Consider the following 18,811-nt stretch of genomic DNA (forward strand, 5'->3'; position numbering starts at 1 on the left):
GAGCTGTGCTCACTGTCACTGGTCGGGTTTTGCTTACTGTGCCAAGTCGTTTAAGTCTTTCAGCTTCCTCGCTCGTAGACTTAGTGATCTGGTCTAACAGAAAGTCATCACTAACCTGCAAGTCGGTGAGAAGTGGCTTGAGGTCATGTCTGACATGGTTGTTTTTTTCATTTAAGCCCTGGTAAAGAGTGTGGAGAAAAGTGCCCTGAACGAGCCTTTTGTCATAGCTAAACTCAGCACCAGGCTGTTGTGACTCAAACAGAACACGCTGTTTTAACCCCATTATCCTGTACAGAAACTGCTGTGGATTCTCTTTGTCTTGTTGCTTGGCATTACTTAGCTCTTGGAAAAGTTCAGTACTGTTTTTGTCCCTGATGTGTGCGCGGAGAAATCGCTTTAGCTCATCAACAGTCAAATCACCTTTATTAGCCAACATTTCTCTAAATGTACCAGGTTTTGTTATCTTAATCACTGTACGAATTATCTCTGACTCAGTAAAACCTTCATGCAAACCTTCATCAATTTGTTTACAAAGGCTACTGTATGACATATCAGAACCCACATCAGAAATTTGGCCACCATGTAGCTTAAATTCTCTGCGCGGAAGCAGAGCTGCAACATCATTAAACCTCAGTACCTGATCTCCCATGCTGGAAGATAGACTCACCCTACCAGGAGGAGCACCACCAAAACCTGTTGTGGGTGACTTGGCTAATGCTGGAGTGGTAAGGTCTCTTGCTAACATAACATTGCCTCTTCCGGCAGGTGATGGAAATGTGTGGAGATCTCTGTTCTCTGTAGAGGGGTTAGTGTGTGCATCTCTGTTCCGTGGTGAGGGTGGCAGTGAATGAATGTCTCTGTCCATGTGCAATGAATGTCTGGGTATGTCTGTAGTAGGGGTAGCTGGAGGTGTGGTTGGCTGGCTGGGTTCACGATGGGGTGGAATGGAGCACCCCTGTTGAATGGTTGTTGAACCTTCATTCTCAGGAGGCGCCGTCTGGGCAACCCCAACCGCTTCACTTTGCGTGGCCACCAGGTCACTCAACATATCGTCAAGGTGGAGGAGCTGGGCCATACCTCCATCCTCCAGGGCTCCCAACTTCTCACTCTTGATGTAGTCAACAATCAGATCAAACAGTTCTGGTTCACTCGGCTCATCAACACGATCAGTCATGCTGCCATCATTAATCGAATCTGCAACTTGCAGCAGCTGACTCGCACTCAAATCACAAAGTCTCTTCTGGATCTTGTAGATTAGCGCCCGCCGTGGGTTGACAGTGGCCATGATGACGTTGTACAGGTGACCTCTACTCTCTGGATGACGCACAGGATTGCAGCCTTCCCTGAAGCTTTGGGACACAGGTTCACGTTGTCACAGCACTCACTTCACCAGGCAGCACCAATCCCGGACGAGCCCCCAATTGTTACCGGCGCCAGACCTAGGGGAAATCTGGACCGGCAGCAAAGGTTACACAGGCAAGGGTGCACTGTGTAGCCGATAAAAACATGGTCTGTGGACTGTGGATTAATAAGGGAGAGAGCCAAAGTTAGCGTCTTGCTCTAGCCGATGCTCATTTAATATTGACACAACAGTATAAAACTGTACATATTTCTCAGTTATGTCAGTTTCCTGAAATCTACAGCTTCAAGGTTCATATTTCACATTCACACCAAAACATGTTACAGAAATAAAATAAATGTTGGAACCAAACTCACAATAAACAATATAAAACATTTTGTCAAAGAAACATAACTTCACACAAATTCAAAATATGACTTACATTTCTAAATAAATAAGAATAGGCTTAACTACAATATAATGTAATATATGTATAAAATATAATATACAGCACAAAAATTATATTACCCAAAACACACATTTACTTTACTGACATTACTACAATCACTCCTATTTTAACACATACACCACAGTTACACTCATCCTACACTGATATGACGTACACAAAACCTTTCTGCAACATTAGCGTAACACTCCTTTGCACTTGCACTTAACCTCTTAACAAAATGGCGCGACTCTGCCTTGTTAACGAGCGACCGGAAGTGAAACTGGTTTGAATATAGCATCTCTATTTACCATTAACTCGCGACTGACTGGCTTATACTCTAAAACAATCTTTTAAACACATTTCCATATGTTACCACATGCAAAGGTCTGTAACTTTCACTGACAAAATAGTAGAAAACCGAAATTCACGGAGGTAACTATTATCAATGTCGGCGCCCACGAAACATACAGCAACAAAAATACGTTTCAAATACATCTCTAAACCATGTCACAACTTCACAGAACGATTTCCAATGCATTTACATTAGTTATTAAACAAAGCTAATCATAGAAAAGCAAGTTTTAACATACCTGTGGATTAATAAGGGAGAGAGCCAAAGTTAGCGTCTTGCTCTAGCCGATGCTCATTTAATATTGAGCTACGCATGAGCAGAGCAGATACGAGTGACCTCCTTCAGGTATCCACAGTGGCATTAGAGCGCTGCCTACTGACATCTTTGAGTATTGACCTGATGTCAAAACTGTATAAACAGAGTTAGATTAGTTCACATAATTAACAAAAAATTAGGGGGTGTCTGTTTACATACAAAACTTAACATGTGGCATTTCCAACCCATTACATATGCAAGGTTTCATACAGTAAATACTGTATGTGTGAGACTTCAGCTTGTAAATCATAATGGATTTTTTTAAAACTTTTGGACTGCACCTTTAACAGTCATATACGTTCAAATTGTTCCACGCTCTTCTTCTTCCAATGTGTGTGTGTGTGTGTGTGTGTGTGTGTGATTTCAGGTCTTCCTCAGGCCAACAGAGCTGAAATCTTCAAGAGTTTAACCATGGATCAAGGCTTCTTCACTTCCAAAGACTTTCTCCCCATGGTGGCCTCAGCCAGCAAGAAGGGTACTATAGTGCACACATACACAGACGCAAACATGCAAATCACTCATACAACATTTTTGCTGGTGACATCACTTCAACTACCTAGGCATTAATGAGAAAATCTAACGGGAAGTGTGTTGGTTCAAATGTAAAAATGTTTTAGTGGTGAAAGATATATTTCCTAAATAAATCTCCTTGTCAGAAGCAATCTCACTTTACTCTCTGTTCCTGTCTCACTCTGTCTAGGTATGTGTCAGTGTCGTGCTTCCCTGCCAGAGTTAAGAGGAGTAGTGATAGTTTTGGGGTCTGGAGACACTGCGTTCGACTGCGCCACCTCAGCTCTCCGCTGCGGAGCCAAGAGAGTCTACGTCTGCTTCAGGAAGGGATTCACCAACATCAGGGCTGTTCCTGAAGAGGTAAGTATGGATGATAGATGGATTAGTGGATATATATATACTGGCAGGTGGGTAAGAGGAGGGATTGATGGATACATGTGTTATCTGTCAGATGGAGCTGGCTAAGGAAGAGCAGTGCGAGTTCCTGCCCTTCCTGTCCCCTCGTGAGGTCATCATGAAGAACGGACGGGTTGCCGGGTTGCAGTTCTGTCGCACCGAGCAGACTGAGGAAGGTGATTGGCTGGAGGATGAGGACCAAATTGTCAGGTTGAAAGCTGATTACATCATCAGTGCTTTTGGTTCCATGCTCAACGAACAGAAAGGTAATTAACCAATCAGCTGACAAAGATGCAAACTCTAGTAGCCCCCACGCCGTGCATTACTATATTTTGATGCTACGTTGACGCTACTGTATTATTTGATGCTACCGCTCAGGTTGCAACCCTGTCTCCTAGAAATTATGTTCATATACACCTAATTGGTAAAAGCAAATATGTTTAGGAAGCGTAATGATGGACAAATTATGTTTTCTAGTAAATGACGATGAAATGTTAATTAATGTATCTGGCACAAATAATGATAGAGAACATAGCAGTAAAACATCCACTGATATATCACATCTATTTTAAAACACACTGTTTGAAAAAACTTCTGATAAAGCATAAATCTCACTTTTGCATTGCTTGTCCAATTAAGTTTTTGTGTGTGGCGCCGTCTTTGCCTCATTCTATTGTGCCATGTTGTAATGGGCTCATTACTGCCCCCTGTGGCTGAAGGATGGAAACAAAATGTTTTTTTCCCTCGTCAGCCACAAGGGGCAGGAGTGAACCCATTCCACACAAACAAACTTGGACAAGTGACACAAGGGTGAGATTTGTGGTTTATCAGAAGTGCTTTCAGACACTATTTTTCAGTTTTACAAGAGAAAATACATCTGATTAATCTACCCACCTCCACTTCACAAAGGTTTTCTATGTAGCCTCTGAACATAATCCAGTCAGTGATTACATTTGCCACCACAACAAAATTTGGAAAACAATTTAGTAATATACAAAACATAATTTCTAGCAGGCCAGGTTGACACAGTAGGTTAGGGTTGTGTTAGGATGTGCGTTGACATGTTTACAGTTGCCTTATAGCTGATCCATATTTTGTCTGCGTGTAGTGATTGAGGCCATGGCTCCTGTAAAGCTGACCCGCTGGGGTACTCCAGAGATCAACACAGACACCATGCAGACCAGTGAGCCCTGGGTGTTTGCAGGAGGAGACATCGCTGGTTTGGCAAACACCTCAGTGGAATCAGTGAATGACGGCAAACAGGCCTCATGGCATATTCACACATACATGCAGGTAAATCTGAACTGCCAAGATTAATCTCTGCTTCAAACTTTTGCCACATCTTTAACATTCAGGGCTCATTCTTAAGATGTCTTAACTTGGAAAAACCTGCACTCTTCTCCCCCATTTGTGACTGAATTAACGCACAAGCCTAACACAGTATACATCATACCATTGTGTACAGATGCTTTATCCCATTTGATTTGCTGTAGGAAGCTCTGTCTGCATGCTTTACATATGCTACGCTGTGGTATGTTCATGTGCAGTAGGAACTATGACTTTTAAGACTTGGCAGTTGGCAGAAGACTGTTTAATGGATTATTCTGTAGATCATATTTTCTTCTTGTGTGATTTACACATTTGTTTCTCTGTCAACACAGTTCATGAATGTGCTGTTCAGTGGCTGACTATTAAGTTTGGGATGTTCAGAGCTTCACAGGTGCACATGAATGCATCACATAAAGAGCAGAGCGATTTTATTTCTTATAAACTCTACCACATTCATGAATAATGGAGCTTGGCTTTTGGACACAGAGACAGATCTAAGAGTATTCACCTCAGGCTCAGCTTCTTAAAATGTAATATCAATGATGTCCTCTCCCTTCCCTCTGCAGTCCCTGTATGGAAAGCAAGTGGACAAAGTTCCCAAGCTGCCGTTGTTCTACAGTGCTATAGACCAGGTGGACATCAGTGTTGAGGTTTGTGGAATAAAGTTTCCCAACCCATTTGGCCTGGCCTCTGCTCCTCCCACCACCAGTACAGCTATGATCAGAAGAGCTTTTGAACAAGGTTGGGGCTTCGCTCTGACCAAGACGTTTGGACTGAATAAGGTACACACACACACACACACACACACACACACACTCAAGTCAGTAAAGTGCACACAAATATTTTTTTGGAGCTTTGCTTGGCCCAATAAATGTCAACGAAGCATATTAAAAACAAATATTTGCGAGATGAATAGGTCTAGTAACAGAAGAAAAACACCAGCACCTCTCAGCCACAGGAAGCACTTGGTTCAGACAGCTGAGTTTAGAAAAAGCAATCCCTTATTTGCATCTGTTGTTAGGAAGAGTTATAAAACTCCAATATGTCTGTTGGAGAGTATTTTATGTGACCTGAATGGCCACTATTTCTTTGTATCCCTGCAGGACCTGGTGACCAACGTGTCTCCTCGTATTGTGCGTGGCACCACCTCGGGTCATCTGTATGGACCAGGTCAGGGCTCGTTCCTCAACATTGAGCTCATCAGTGAGAAGACAGCAGCCTACTGGTGTCAGTCAGTTGCAGAGCTGAAGAGAGACTTCCCCAACAATGTAAGTCTCTCGTCCCATCACCTCACGTGATCCAATAAGATCACTTTTTGCTTTGACAGAAAATGGATCTGGTTGATGAGAACATGCGAAAGCACAATAACAGATACTATTCTTCACTTTTGATGATTGGCAGTGTTTCTATTTCAAAGTAAGATGCAGATATTTAGGTAATGCGTGGAACTGTTTGTCTAATCTAAAATAAATTCTCCTGTTTTGACAAAATTGTCAGTTGTTGGGGATTTGCGTTTCTTTTAAGAGGACAAGAAAATGATGAGCATTAGAAAAAATCTCTGTCTTTCTGTCAGGTGGTGATCTCCAGCATAATGTGTAGTTATAACAAGGAGGACTGGACAGAACTGGCCAAGATGGCTGAGGTGAGAAAAATGCCATCATGATAAGCTTCACTCTTAACATAATGTACACAGTCCAACTATGGTGTGATCACCATATACACATACACAGATTATACCTGTGTAGTTTGGGAAAGTAAAAATGAGAGAAATCTGTGTGTTTTAGGAATCAGGAGCAGATGCATTGGAGCTGAACTTGTCCTGTCCCCACGGGATGGGAGAGAGAGGCATGGGACTGGCCTGTGGACAGGTACACACACACACACACACACACACATACTGTGACCTACAGTTTGTGCACATAGATTTACTTGTCAGAAGCATACAGTATACATCAACATACCGTATACAATCTTCAACATCCTGTCCTGCCATGAATGATACCATCTAGCATAATCTCTCAAGCAGTTAGACTTGCTAAATTGTGTATTGGTGTGTTGGTGTTTTTTTTTATGTGTGTGTTCGTCATTAGGATCCGGAGTTGGTGCGAAATATCTGTCGTTGGGTGCGTGCCGCCATTTCCATTCCGTTCTTTGCCAAACTGACACCGAATGTTACCAACATTGTTGACATTGCCAAAGCTGCCCATGAAGGTAAACACACTTAACTAATATCTCTCCCACTGTTTCCTCCGTATCATTTCTGCCACTGTAAGTTATTACATCATTTTACGTTGCATAGTACAAATGATTTCAATTTGACAATATGTGTATATAATGAACATCTACAGACATCCACACACATGTTGATTGTTGTTACTGTTGTGCTGTTTTACAGGAGGAGCAGATGGAGTAACAGCCACCAACACAGTCTCAGGCATGATGGGACTGAAGGCTGACGGCTCACCCTGGCCGAGTGTTGGAGCGGGCAAACGTACCACATATGGAGGGGTGTCCGGTGAGGACACACGCAAACATACAATCACATACGCAACCCCCTGTAGTAGTTCTAAAAGGTAGAAGAGGGATTTGGTATTGCACTTCTATTGAACTTTGGGGGTTCACAGAAGACGGACTAAAAAGAGAATGGTCAAAATGAAAGCAGCAGAGGCCTGATTTTTAGTCCCTAATTTGGATGAAGCTCCAAAAACACTGGATCCTACATTTCCCATAATGCAACTTAATAGCGTCTTTCATTGTAATCTCTTGCAAAGCCCAAGCTGAGGCAACCAGGAGGACATCATCATGGCCACTGTTTGTTTATTTATTCTATTTTTACGACCACATTCAGGCTAATACTCTTCGTGATGAATAAAATCAGCTTGATAAGTGTAATTGTAATCATGTTTTGACAGTAGATAGTGACACATATTATCAATACAGAATGACAACAAACTAACACACATACTGCGCACGCAAATTTACACACAGACACACACACTAGCCAGACAGACTTTTTAAAGTATTAAAGTGACACCCCATGTAAACACTGAGCAAGCTCTTGGTGAGTTGCTGCTTCCAAGCACTTAGTAATATTTACCATGTGTGCAGGTAACGCCATCAGACCCATCGCTCTCAGAGCAGTATCGGCCATCGGCAGAGCACTTCCTGGTTTCCCAATTCTGGCCACTGGTGGTATCGACTCAGCAGAGTCTGGACTACAGTTTCTTCATGCCGGGGCCTCAGTGTTACAGGTGATAATATTATTTACTACACCTAACAGGTGTCACTCACTCGCTTATTGAAAATGAGATATCATAAACATGTTTAAGACATATAAAAATACTCAGGGGGACTTTAAATGATCCAATAAGGTTCATACTGTCCTTTAAATCCTGAGAACAAATCCACGAACAAACTCTATAGTGAATATTTTGTTTTAGCAGTGGGCACCCTGCACTGATAAGTTTTTAAAGTGAGACGTTCTCTTACCCCCTCACTTCAATGTAAGCTACTGTAGGTGAGAAAAGAAAATTCAAAAAAGCTTTAAACCGCAAATTAAAGTGATTTTCCGATTATAAAAGATGAATTTAATAGACCAATTTGAGGATCAGAAGCAGCCATGAGATGTGTTTATATAATATATAAATTCTTAAACTGGTCCATCTGTCTGTCTCTCTGTTGTCTGATTTCATAGGTGTGTAGTGCTGTTCAGAACCAGGACTTCACAGTGATTGAGGATTACTGTGTTGGTATGTACAATAACTGTGTTTCTATAAATGTACTGTTCTGCTACTGCTTTGAGGTGTTCTTACCGTATGTCACATATGTTCAGGTCTGAAGACCTTGTTGTACCTGAAGAGCTTGGAGCTGAAGGACTGGGACGGCCAGTCTCCTCCAACAGAGAAACACCAGAAGGGAAAACCAGTTCTCAGACTGGAAGAACTGGTCGGCCAGGTATTGCTACATATAATACTACTAGTGTTATTGTGAATATTTACATCTTTTTCCTGAAAATGTTTATAGCCACTCTACTGCTACCCCCTCAATATCTGCCACCTCTCCTTGTATTAGAACTTAAAGACCCCCTTCAGACATGTTTTAAGACATATAAAATCACTCTGCTTTGAATAATAATTTGTGTCTAATATGGTTTATCCACACAAAAATTACTCAATTGCCTTATTAATCCTTAAAATTACATCTACTCTTTCTCCCTTATTGAAAAATCCAGAGCTGATGAATATGCAAATATTCTCCATTTCAAAAGTTTAACTACTACACACTAGATGTCTCCTAGTTTACTAAAAAGTCCATTGTCAGTGCATAGGAGACCTGTGTCACAAATCACGCCTTAAAGGACGGGCTCACAGTTTTTCAAGTCTGTCTTAAAACAACAGTCAGGAGCCCAAATGAACATTGAAACATGTTTTTCTTGCTGTAATCATTCCTCCTGGTCATACTGACCATTAGAAGATCCCTTCATGATGCACTTACAATGTAAGTGATGGGGGACAAAATCCACAGTCCTCCTTCTGTGTAAAAATGTATTTAAAAGTTTATCTGAAGCTAATATGAAGCTTCAGCTTCTTTCAACATTACAGTCTTTTTAGTGCCAAAGTCCCTCTTTCTGTTACTATACTTCCACCACAGCTCAACAGGGAAACACTGTCTGAGGAAACACAAAGAGGGAATTTGATGCTAAAAAGAGTGTAAATGTGTCAGATATCCACTTGATATGACTAACTCAGACTGATGAAGCCTCATATAAGCTTCACATCAACTTTTAAATGCATTTTTGCACAAATGTACAAAATGACTGTGTGGACACACTGTGGATTTTTGCCTCCACCACATACATTGAATTTGAAGGGGATCTTTTAACAGCCAGTATGAACTGGAGGAACAAGAGTGCTCATTTAGGCAACTGACTGTTGTTTTAAGGAAGACTTGAAAAATTGTGAATCTATCCTTTAAACTCAGATTTAAGGTGAGAGCAGAGAAACTTTCCTCCTGCAGCGGACGAATGTGAAAACACCCGTCCAGTGTCAAACTCTGCATCATTCTGCACAGTGAAGCTCAAACACTGAAGTGAAAGAACAATAAGCAAAACACATATCGTGTGAAAGAAGACTTTAAACTACTGCAACTGTTTCCTAATTTCCACTAGTCTTCTACTACTGTACATACTACATTGTTGTTACTGAATACACTGGCACAACCACTTAACTGAACATTTAACTAATGTTTCCTCTGATTGGTTGATGTGTGTGCATTTTGTGTGTGTGTGTATGTGTGTGTGTGTGTGTATAGAGTCTCCCTAGCTTTGGTCCATACCTCAAGCAGAAGACAGAAGCCATATCAGAGTACAAGAAACGCCTCAGAGTCGCCAATGACACTGATGTGAAGGACACCAACACCATCCAGGCCAACACACCCAAAAAACCTGTTCCTGCTGTCAAGGTGTCACTCTCTCTCTCTCTGTCTTGCTCTCTCTCTCTCTCACGATGTATTATGCTTTGTTCCATGAAGTGAGTTTCTAACCAAGTAAATATCTGTGCTTTGTTCACACTGTGTGTATGTGTATATGTGGTGATGTGTGTTTGTAGGATGTGATAGCCAGAGCGCTGCGCCACATTGGAGCATACCAGGAACTTAACAACACAGAGCAGGTAACATATTATTTTCTCACACATTGCAGGCATTTTCTTGATTATACAGGTACATTTGAAATGAGATTGCTGGCTCTAAAATGAATGCAAGACCAGAGACCATAAGTATTGACATCACCCAAACTGTAATTTCATGATCATTAAATAAAAATGTGTAAGATACTGATGTGGTAATCATCTATAGTCAGCAGAATATATAGCTTTTTTTCTTGCATACAATCAGAATATAAACTAGTAACACCAACAGGCATTTATACATATGAAAGGTCACGGATACTTTTAAGATAAACTGATTATAATCACCGTGCTTCCCTGTGTCCTCAGGTCCAGGCTCTGATAGATGAAGAGATGTGTATCAACTGCGGTAAATGTTACATGACCTGCAATGACTCGGGATATCAGGTACATCTGTCTGCATTCGTCCTGTAATGTGACTACAACATATTACTTGAAATCAACTAAGACAAAGTACCATATAAATACAGCACATATGGGTAGTAAAAACAGTAAAATAGTGGGAATATTTACTTTGTGTTAAGTTTCTTTCTTTATATACATTAAAAAATAATACCAAACTTCCTAAAACTTCCCTTGTTAATGATTAGTCCTTGCAATTTAACTTGAGTAACTTCAGTTATTATCATCCATGATCATCCATTTGTCCCATTTTTTGCAGTTTGACTGGTGTATTATAATACACATGTATAATTTTGCTCTCTGCATCTCTAATTGAATCCACGGCATCAGCCACCATGTTTTTCCAAGATCCTCAGCTATGTTTGAATGAGTTTTTCTTGAATTTTCACAATTACCATATAGAGTCTTTGCCGTGATTTTAGAAAAGATTGATGCAGATTGTGCACTTAAAAAAAGGCAAATTAAAATAGAATAAAACATGGTTAGATTGCTCTCCTTTTCACTTCATATAACCCCCAGACTTGCTTGTTGTCTCACCAGGCCATAAAGTTCGACCCAGAGACCCACCTTCCCTTCGTCACTGACACCTGTACGGGCTGCACTCTGTGCTTCAGCGTATGTCCAATCATAGACTGCATCAAGATGGTTACCAGGACAACGCCCTATCACCCCAAGAGGGGTGTGCCCATTAGTCCTGTCTGCTAAAGGAAAAGTCAAAACTCACTTCAAAACTTTTTGCCTTTGTGTCACAGTGAAATAGGCTTGCTGCTTACTGTTAACATTTATCTATGAACTGACTGAAATTAGCTGAATCCAACTAAATTTGAAATTCAAATAATGAAATTACAGCCTTTTCTTTAGGAAACATTTGCCTCACCTCTCAGCTGTCATGGACTCCTCAGGGAGTGCAGTTGTTTCAGTGGTTTATTCCATGAACATGAATGCAGCACAAGTAAGGAATTCCTTTTGGTTTGTCTGTGTTGGTACTAGCTAAGACTGTACTGCAGATGTGGCTGAAATTATTGGTACTCTTGCATTTTATTAAAATAATGCACCATTCACTCTGAAGTGTTGAAATTAAAAGATATGGCCTGGGCAAAATTATTGGTACCCTTTAGAAGGAAGGATTGCTTGAATGGTTGAGAAAGAACCAAAGAAAACTTCAATACAGATTCAAGCTGATCGTCAAGTTCAAGGTACATCAGTTTCAAGTCACAGCATCCGTCACTGTCTGAATGAGAATGGGCTCCATGATAGAAGACCCAGGAAGACCCCACTTCTAAGAGGAAAACACAAAAAAGCCAGTCTGGACTTTTCCGAAAACGCACACAGTCCTTCTGAGAGAATGTGCTTTGGACAGATGAAACAAAATTGGAGCTTTTTGGTAAATCCCATCAACCCTGTTTACAGAAGAAAAAATGAAACCTTCAAAGAAAATAACACTATGCCTACTTTGAAACATGGAGGAGTTTCAGTGATGTTTTGTTGTTGCTTTGTTGCCTCAGGCACTGGGGGCCTGAAATCAGAAGACTATCAAGGCATTTTGGAGCTAAACATACAGCCCAGTGTCAGAAAGCTTCCAGCAGGATAATGACTCCAAACATACATCAAAAAGCAGTTTCAACTTAATACAGAGAAAATTTAGTTTTTTTTAAAAAAAGGTGGAAGGGGACCAATATTTTCAGCCACGTCTGTATGTACAGTGTGTATGGTTGTTAAACCTTGTCAGCAGGTATGCACAGTTTTAGAATTGCCTGTGGTTCAAATCTGTTTTTTGTTAACAAAATTGTTTTACTTGTTTCCACACAGAGACTGAGGAATATGCTATAGCAGAAAATGAAGGGATTATTTTCAAGTCCTGTTAAAATCTATAGAAAAAGGCACAAGAGTTGTGTGTAATGAATAATTCCTGCTATTAGTATACTATACTATATACTACAATTCCGCTTTGACTATACTCAGCCGGCCTTGCACTAACCTCCTACAGTTAAAAGTGCCACATGTAATACTACTAATAAATCAGCTACATGTATAACCATTGTAAACATTGACAGGTCATTGCCATAAATGCCAATCATTTGGATGGTGGAAATAGTTAATCATTTTAAGAAAGATTAGCTCCAATAATACCAGAGGAGAAAAAGTCAGCCAACCTTTTAAGGTCAAGGATCACAATAATGGTATCATAGTAACTTTGTCAATGATTTAACAGTAGATTTGACTTTTTATTTGACTTTTAGATTTTTAATTGCAGATTCGGATTTGTTCTTCCTCTGTAAACGTCTAATATTTTATTTGATATTCAAATTAAATGGATATTTGCTGTTTAATGTTTAATGTATTAATGCAAAATGAAATGCAAGCTTGTAATGGCCAATGATTTCAATAAAGGTTTCCAAACCATCTGTACACTAGAAGACAGACTAAGATGTTATTTTTTGTTTGTTTGTTTGTTTGTGCAAGAAACAGACTCAAGTATGAGCAGGAGTTGAGTAGAAGGACATGTCTCTGCCACATTTCAGTGTTGTACTGGCTGGTCTGACAATGATAGAAGTATACAAATCCAAACCCTAAAAGTAAGCTATACCCTAATGAAAAAACACTATATATTACTAATATGTATTAAATCATTTACTCAGACTTTATAGATTAGCTGTGGGCTATCACAAGGGAAAACTTGTTGGGGGTCAGTGAAATCTTTCGCATGTCCTCCATTCTGCATAATGAGTACTTATACTCTTTTGATGCTGAAGTAAAATAATAGCTACATTGACTGATTAAGCAGCATTTATAGTAACTGGTCAACATGATGCTAATTTTAAACACTTTATATACTTTATCTTTTAATCTGTAATGTTGCTCAATGTTTTATAAGTTGATCATATATTTTATGTGTAAAATCTGAATCTACAGAGTCACTATAATTATAATAGAAGTACTTTGGTAGTACAGTATTTAATTAAATGCACCGAGTTCCTTCACTGTTATCAGAATGTTTACAGTTCTGTGTCTCCATTCTGCTTCTACTGATGACATAAACAGAATGGGACAGTTATGTTGCTTGGAATCATTTCACACTGTGAAGAACTCAGTTCATCCACAGTTTAGTGTGTCCTTTCTCATCAGAGTAAACAGGTGAGTAGTTATCAGGCTGCTTCACACAGATTACATTGTGAACATGGTGTTTGATGATTTGGAACAATTGTATCTTGACTCTTTTCACACATAATATGACCAGTATTGATAGATCAGTTAGTTTCCTACCAACACAGCCAAAGATGAAAAAAAAAGCTTTCAACAAATGTTACAAAATAAGAGATAAAATGGTGAAGAAATGAATAGAATCTGGTTGGGAGAGGGTTTTGGTTGGTTGGCATATAACTCTTCAAAACATAAATGCAGCTTTGAAAAGGCAGCCAGATGATTGTAGTGGTTTGAAATTATTTTGTTCAGTTCTGTGAATTAAGTAGTGCTAGTGGACATAAAGGTGAAATAATTGTTTTGTGATAATGTGGCTTTGTGTATTTCCTTTCATTTATTTTTTCTACTCAGTCTGAAATATTACAATTCATTTTATTGCAGACCTGTAATCCACTGTGGAAAAATAGGAAAAAAAGATAAGAAGAATACATATAATAGATACAGAAAATTAGACAAACTAACTAGTTGATTTCACCTCATTCTCACTAAAAATGCATTTGCTATGTTTTAGAAGGACATTTAGGGTCAGCAGGGCTAAATCAACCTGTTTGGTAGCTCCAGGACAATATTAAGCTGTGGGCCCCTATTACCCCACCTCCCCTGCCCCCACATCCTCCCACTATCTGTGCATTGTGTATGTGCTGTGTTGCCTTAAAATATGTAGCAGGTGCAGAGCAGACAGCAGATTACACAAAGCAGTTTAACTGTATTTTTCTGGAGTCCCAGAAACTAACCTGTACACCTGCTGCTGGAATAGTAGCCTGGTAACTTTATTAAGCAATATGCATCATGTAAGCACAGTACTGAGTGCAATAATAATGATATTAAAACTAGATCTTGACACGGGGGCTTATGTCCATGTTGTGCTACTGTTGCATATTCCCAAACAAAGTTGTAATTAATAAAATTACAGAAAAGTCTTCTGGGCCCCAGGACACTTGCTTATTTTGCCGAGTTTGTAATCCAGAGTGTGGGCTGGTCCTACTGAGGTGTATGCAATATTTAATTAGTCTAATTCTGAATACATTTAATGAACACTTTTTGATACATTTTAAGGGTGACACTTGTTAACTGGTACCAAACACAAGGCAAGGCTTAATAAAAGGATTTTAATTAGGCTACATGTATGTTTCCATCATGGTGCTGGTAGTTTTAATCAGTAAAGGTCTTTCTTCCAGCACTGGTTGCTCCAGTCCATCACTTTTCAGTCATGGCATGGCAAAGCTGTCGCTTGCTTTCAATGGGATACTATGACAAGGAGGAAGAGCCTCGGCTTAATTACAAGGAGACCCCATTCAGGTAAACTGACGTGTGTGTGCGCGTGTGTGTGAGTACAATTCTGTATTGCTTACAGTATCATAACTTAGTATTTCTGTTGGATGCTACTTTATACCACTCAACTGCATTTCAAAGGGATACATTGTTCTTTTTTCTCCACTATAATTTATCTGGCTATTATAGTTACTTTACACATTCAATTTTGCACACAAAACACAGCCAACATACTGTAATCATACTATATATATATAATTATACTAAGTCCCTTCTCTGACCAACTTTTTACTTGTAATGGAGTAGTTTTATAGTGTGGTATTGCTACAGTACTTACTCTTGTTCTTATCTATAGATATTCACATCTCAGTCTTTCTCATTTCATTGCATCTTAAAGGGTCTTTCGGAGGAAGAGGGGTCGTCGCCGTTCTGGTGCCGGCACGGTCCCTAAAAAAACAAGCCCATCTCCCCTTGCTGACGACGTTGACCACCTGCTGCCCCAGGATGGGGGGGACAAAAACAGTTGTAAGGAAATAAACTCACCTGAAAACACACCTGCTGAAATGACATAGAAGTTAGTTCTCAATATATCTTCTCTCTGTTATGAAACTCTAAACATCCTCTCTTTCTCTGTGTAGTCTGGACGAGGTTTAGCCCCAAAACTGTTGCCGGCCTCCTCTTCATCATCCTAATGTGTTTTGGTAATTCATTAAGAATCATCTCTAGTACACCAGCTTTGTTGGACTGTCACGGCTTATTTTCATACAATACATATCTCGACTGGATTTTTGTGTCTCTCTATCCAGGAGGATGTTCGTACATAATGTATGATTCAAGCAGGACCGGTGTCAATCAGAGTTCAGGATGGCTGGAGAACATGGTACAGTAACACTCGTAGTAACTTGACTTCTCCTTTTAAAAACAGGCGTTTTTTTCTGCGACATGAAAATTCCTATCACCTTGTAGCTCAAGTCACCTTACACGCCTCCCCACTAATAAACAGATCTCTTTTGACTTGTAGGGCTGGGCTGGAAATGATTTGGGGAAGATGCAGGCGCAGCTGACAAAGCTGCAGGACGACATGGCCGGAGTTGATGTTAAGATGATGCAGATGCAGCTAAAAGAGCTGCAGGATGAGCTGTTCGGTCTGACGAAAAAGCTTCTTCCTGTGGCAGACACTATGCCAAATTTTGCTCTGGAATCGCAGGGTAAGTCATCTTCCTCATTATGATGTGTCAGATTATAGTTTACTCTTGTGCTTTAATGTGGATCCCTGTGGTCCTAAGATTTCTAACCGTCTCTGCGTGTGAATGATGTATGTTTTTGTGCAGGTGCCAACGTCCTTCACCATCTTACCTCACAAACATATTACACCCAGCCACCACTGGTGACATTTTGGGGAATACCTTTGTGGTATCCACCTGCAAACCCTCGGACTGTCATCCAGGTAGGAAACACACACACGCACACCCACACATACAATGCAAACGTACAAAACCTTCTTCTAGATTCTCCTTTTCACTCCTCTGTCGGCTCTCCGTCTCGTCTCCACAGGGACACTCCTCACCTCTGACTCCCGGTCACTGCTGGGCCTTTGCAGGAAGACGTGGACATTTGTTGATTTCCTTGTCACACCCAGTCACCATCACCCATGTGACACTGGGTCACATTTCAAGCTTGCAGTCCACTGCTGGCTTTGCTTACAGCGCTCCAAGGGAGTTTTCTGTCTATGTAAGTCACAGATTTGACATAATTTCACTTGAGCCATCACTGATGCAGCACAGTTTTTCACCATTACACACAAAGAGAACAACAAGCTGTTCAATGGCATGTTTCTCTCTCTCTCCTTCTCTCTCTCTCTCTGTCTCTGTCAGGGAATAAAGACAGCAAATGGTGAAACGACTCGACTGGGAACCTTTGTATATGATCCAAATGGGGAGTCATTACAGACCTTCAAGCTCCCTGTGAGTATCACACCTGCACAAGCATGTTTTAATCCAGTCACTTGCTCAAATATGGAAAGCCAACAGAGTCACAATTTGCCTTTATACTTTTACTATTAAAAAGCAAAATCACCCACAAACTGACTTTCACTCACTCTTCACTAGAGGTTTAAAGGTACTCCAATATACTCAATAGATACATTTGGGTTATACCGTTGCAAATAGTAGCCCATGGGCCTCCATCTTTGATGTCATCCTTTGATATGATGTAAGAAGATGCCATCAGTGAAATAGTTAGCAGGATGAAGTCGTCTATACGGTGGCCGACAAGGGGAAATGCACTGCAATTTCAGAAAACACATGCAAATACACAAAACACAAGCAAATAAAGAAAATGTCCCCATCAATTTGACAACACATGCGCAGCATTTAGAAAACGTACTGCAAATACCAAAACACAACACTTTACAGAAATGACAACGGACGTGTTTCCAGAGGGCACTTAAGAGTGATGAACATGTCAATAACTCATAAACGAGGCCTCTTTCCTCAGGCATGTTTGACTGGTATTTGGTCCAAAGGAGATATTGAACTTGGCAAAGTCATGTATCGAACCAAATGCCCTGTATAAAACAGTTGAGGACAAATACATGTAGCCTACCATTACAACCCTACTCTACACTTCATCTCATGATTCCTTTTCCTTTTTTTATTCATCACATTCCCGATTTTACATCTTCTAATTCTTGTTAGTTATCCCTGTGTGACCACCCAACCAACTCTCTCAAATCTTTTCTACCTTGTCTCTCTCATCAGGATCATACAAAAGGCGTCTTCAGATTTGTGAAGTTGCAGATTGAGAGCAACTGGGGCCATCCAGAGTACACCTGTGTTTACAACTTCAGGGTCCACGGGAAAATGCCACTGATGTCTGTAACTCCTTAAAGAGTAAAAAGACAATAAAAGAGATTCAAGAAAGCTTTATTGTCAGTGTCTCCTACAATTAATTGCTGTAGCATCATGAGTCAGAGTCAGCAGTCATTTCAATGACTTTCAATCAAGAGAAAGCCACTGAATAAAGAAGGAGCTAGGAACTAAGGAATGTTTTAAAAAATGAATATCCATAACTATCAAAATACATACAGTAATATGTATATACGTGTATACAGTATATATATATACAGTATATATTGTAAATTGATGTTGTATTGGAATGTGTCATGAATTTGGAATAGATGTAAGTCTCACAACTTCATGTGTACGGTTGTGTTATTATGATGTAGGAATTAAAAACTGAACCAAGGATGATGTTTGATAGAGTGGCTGAAAAATTTTAAGTTTATGATGATACCAGAATTTGCATAAAACATCACTTTATCACCATACATTTGCAATGAAATAACCTATTTATATAATACAACCTATTAGTCTATTTTTTATTGAAAAGGATATCGTAAAATTTATTTTTGTACACATTTGCGTTAGAAAACTATTAACATAAAACTTCCTATATCCTCCCGTAATGTTTATATCACCACTGCAGTTAAACTGGAGTTGTGATCATGTGTAACTACTCTATATACTACGGGCTAGTGGCTAATGGCTAGTTTAAACTTTGGC

At 39.9% G+C, this 18,811-nt stretch overlaps 2 protein-coding genes across 4 annotated transcripts in view; both read left to right on the plus strand.

The window, feature by feature from the left end:
* Positions 1-13,192, plus strand: part of dpydb (dihydropyrimidine dehydrogenase b) — a 29,278-nt gene extending 16,086 nt beyond the window's left edge. For all 3 annotated transcript variants that reach the window (XM_067604902.1, XM_067604903.1, XM_067604904.1), the window contains exons 10-26: positions 2,822-2,929; positions 3,155-3,324; positions 3,416-3,626; positions 4,469-4,653; positions 5,256-5,471; positions 5,793-5,957; positions 6,263-6,331; positions 6,474-6,557; positions 6,780-6,900; positions 7,085-7,204; positions 7,798-7,940; positions 8,384-8,438; positions 8,522-8,643; positions 10,000-10,149; positions 10,296-10,358; positions 10,683-10,760; positions 11,316-13,192. In XM_067604902.1, coding sequence (XP_067461003.1) covers positions 2,822-2,929; positions 3,155-3,324; positions 3,416-3,626; positions 4,469-4,653; positions 5,256-5,471; positions 5,793-5,957; positions 6,263-6,331; positions 6,474-6,557; positions 6,780-6,900; positions 7,085-7,204; positions 7,798-7,940; positions 8,384-8,438; positions 8,522-8,643; positions 10,000-10,149; positions 10,296-10,358; positions 10,683-10,760; positions 11,316-11,480 — 2,225 coding nt within the window. In that variant the 3' untranslated portion in view covers positions 11,481-13,192. The remainder of the gene's footprint in view (positions 1-2,821; positions 2,930-3,154; positions 3,325-3,415; positions 3,627-4,468; positions 4,654-5,255; positions 5,472-5,792; positions 5,958-6,262; positions 6,332-6,473; positions 6,558-6,779; positions 6,901-7,084; positions 7,205-7,797; positions 7,941-8,383; positions 8,439-8,521; positions 8,644-9,999; positions 10,150-10,295; positions 10,359-10,682; positions 10,761-11,315) is intronic.
* Positions 13,193-13,835: 643 nt separating this feature from the next.
* On the plus strand, positions 13,836-18,169 carry LOC137193386 (SUN domain-containing protein 3-like). The gene is made up of 10 exons (XM_067604627.1): positions 13,836-13,910; positions 15,155-15,275; positions 15,646-15,773; positions 15,887-15,949; positions 16,055-16,128; positions 16,270-16,456; positions 16,580-16,695; positions 16,803-16,979; positions 17,123-17,212; positions 18,008-18,169. The coding sequence occupies exons 2-10, from the start codon at positions 15,187-15,189 to the stop codon at positions 18,134-18,136; spliced, it is 1,053 nt and encodes a 350-aa protein (XP_067460728.1). The 5' UTR covers positions 13,836-13,910; positions 15,155-15,186; the 3' UTR covers positions 18,137-18,169.
* The last annotated feature ends 642 nt before the right edge of the window (positions 18,170-18,811 follow it).

This window comes from Thunnus thynnus, chromosome 12 (assembly GCF_963924715.1).
Source record: "Thunnus thynnus chromosome 12, fThuThy2.1, whole genome shotgun sequence".
NCBI classification, from domain to species: Eukaryota; Metazoa; Chordata; class Actinopteri; order Scombriformes; family Scombridae; genus Thunnus; species Thunnus thynnus.

Bases quoted from the DNA above. Each gene is read 5' to 3' on its own strand.
- LOC137193386 (XM_067604627.1), top strand. From the start codon at position 15,187: ATGGCATGGCAAAGCTGTCGCTTGCTTTCAATGGGATACTATGACAAG. The intron at 15,774-15,886 runs GTAAGGAAATAA...TTCTCTGTGTAG, and splicing joins TGGGGGGGACAAAAACAGTT to TCTGGACGAGGTTTAGCCCC. The intron at 15,950-16,054 runs GTAATTCATTAA...CTCTCTATCCAG, and splicing joins CATCATCCTAATGTGTTTTG to GAGGATGTTCGTACATAATG.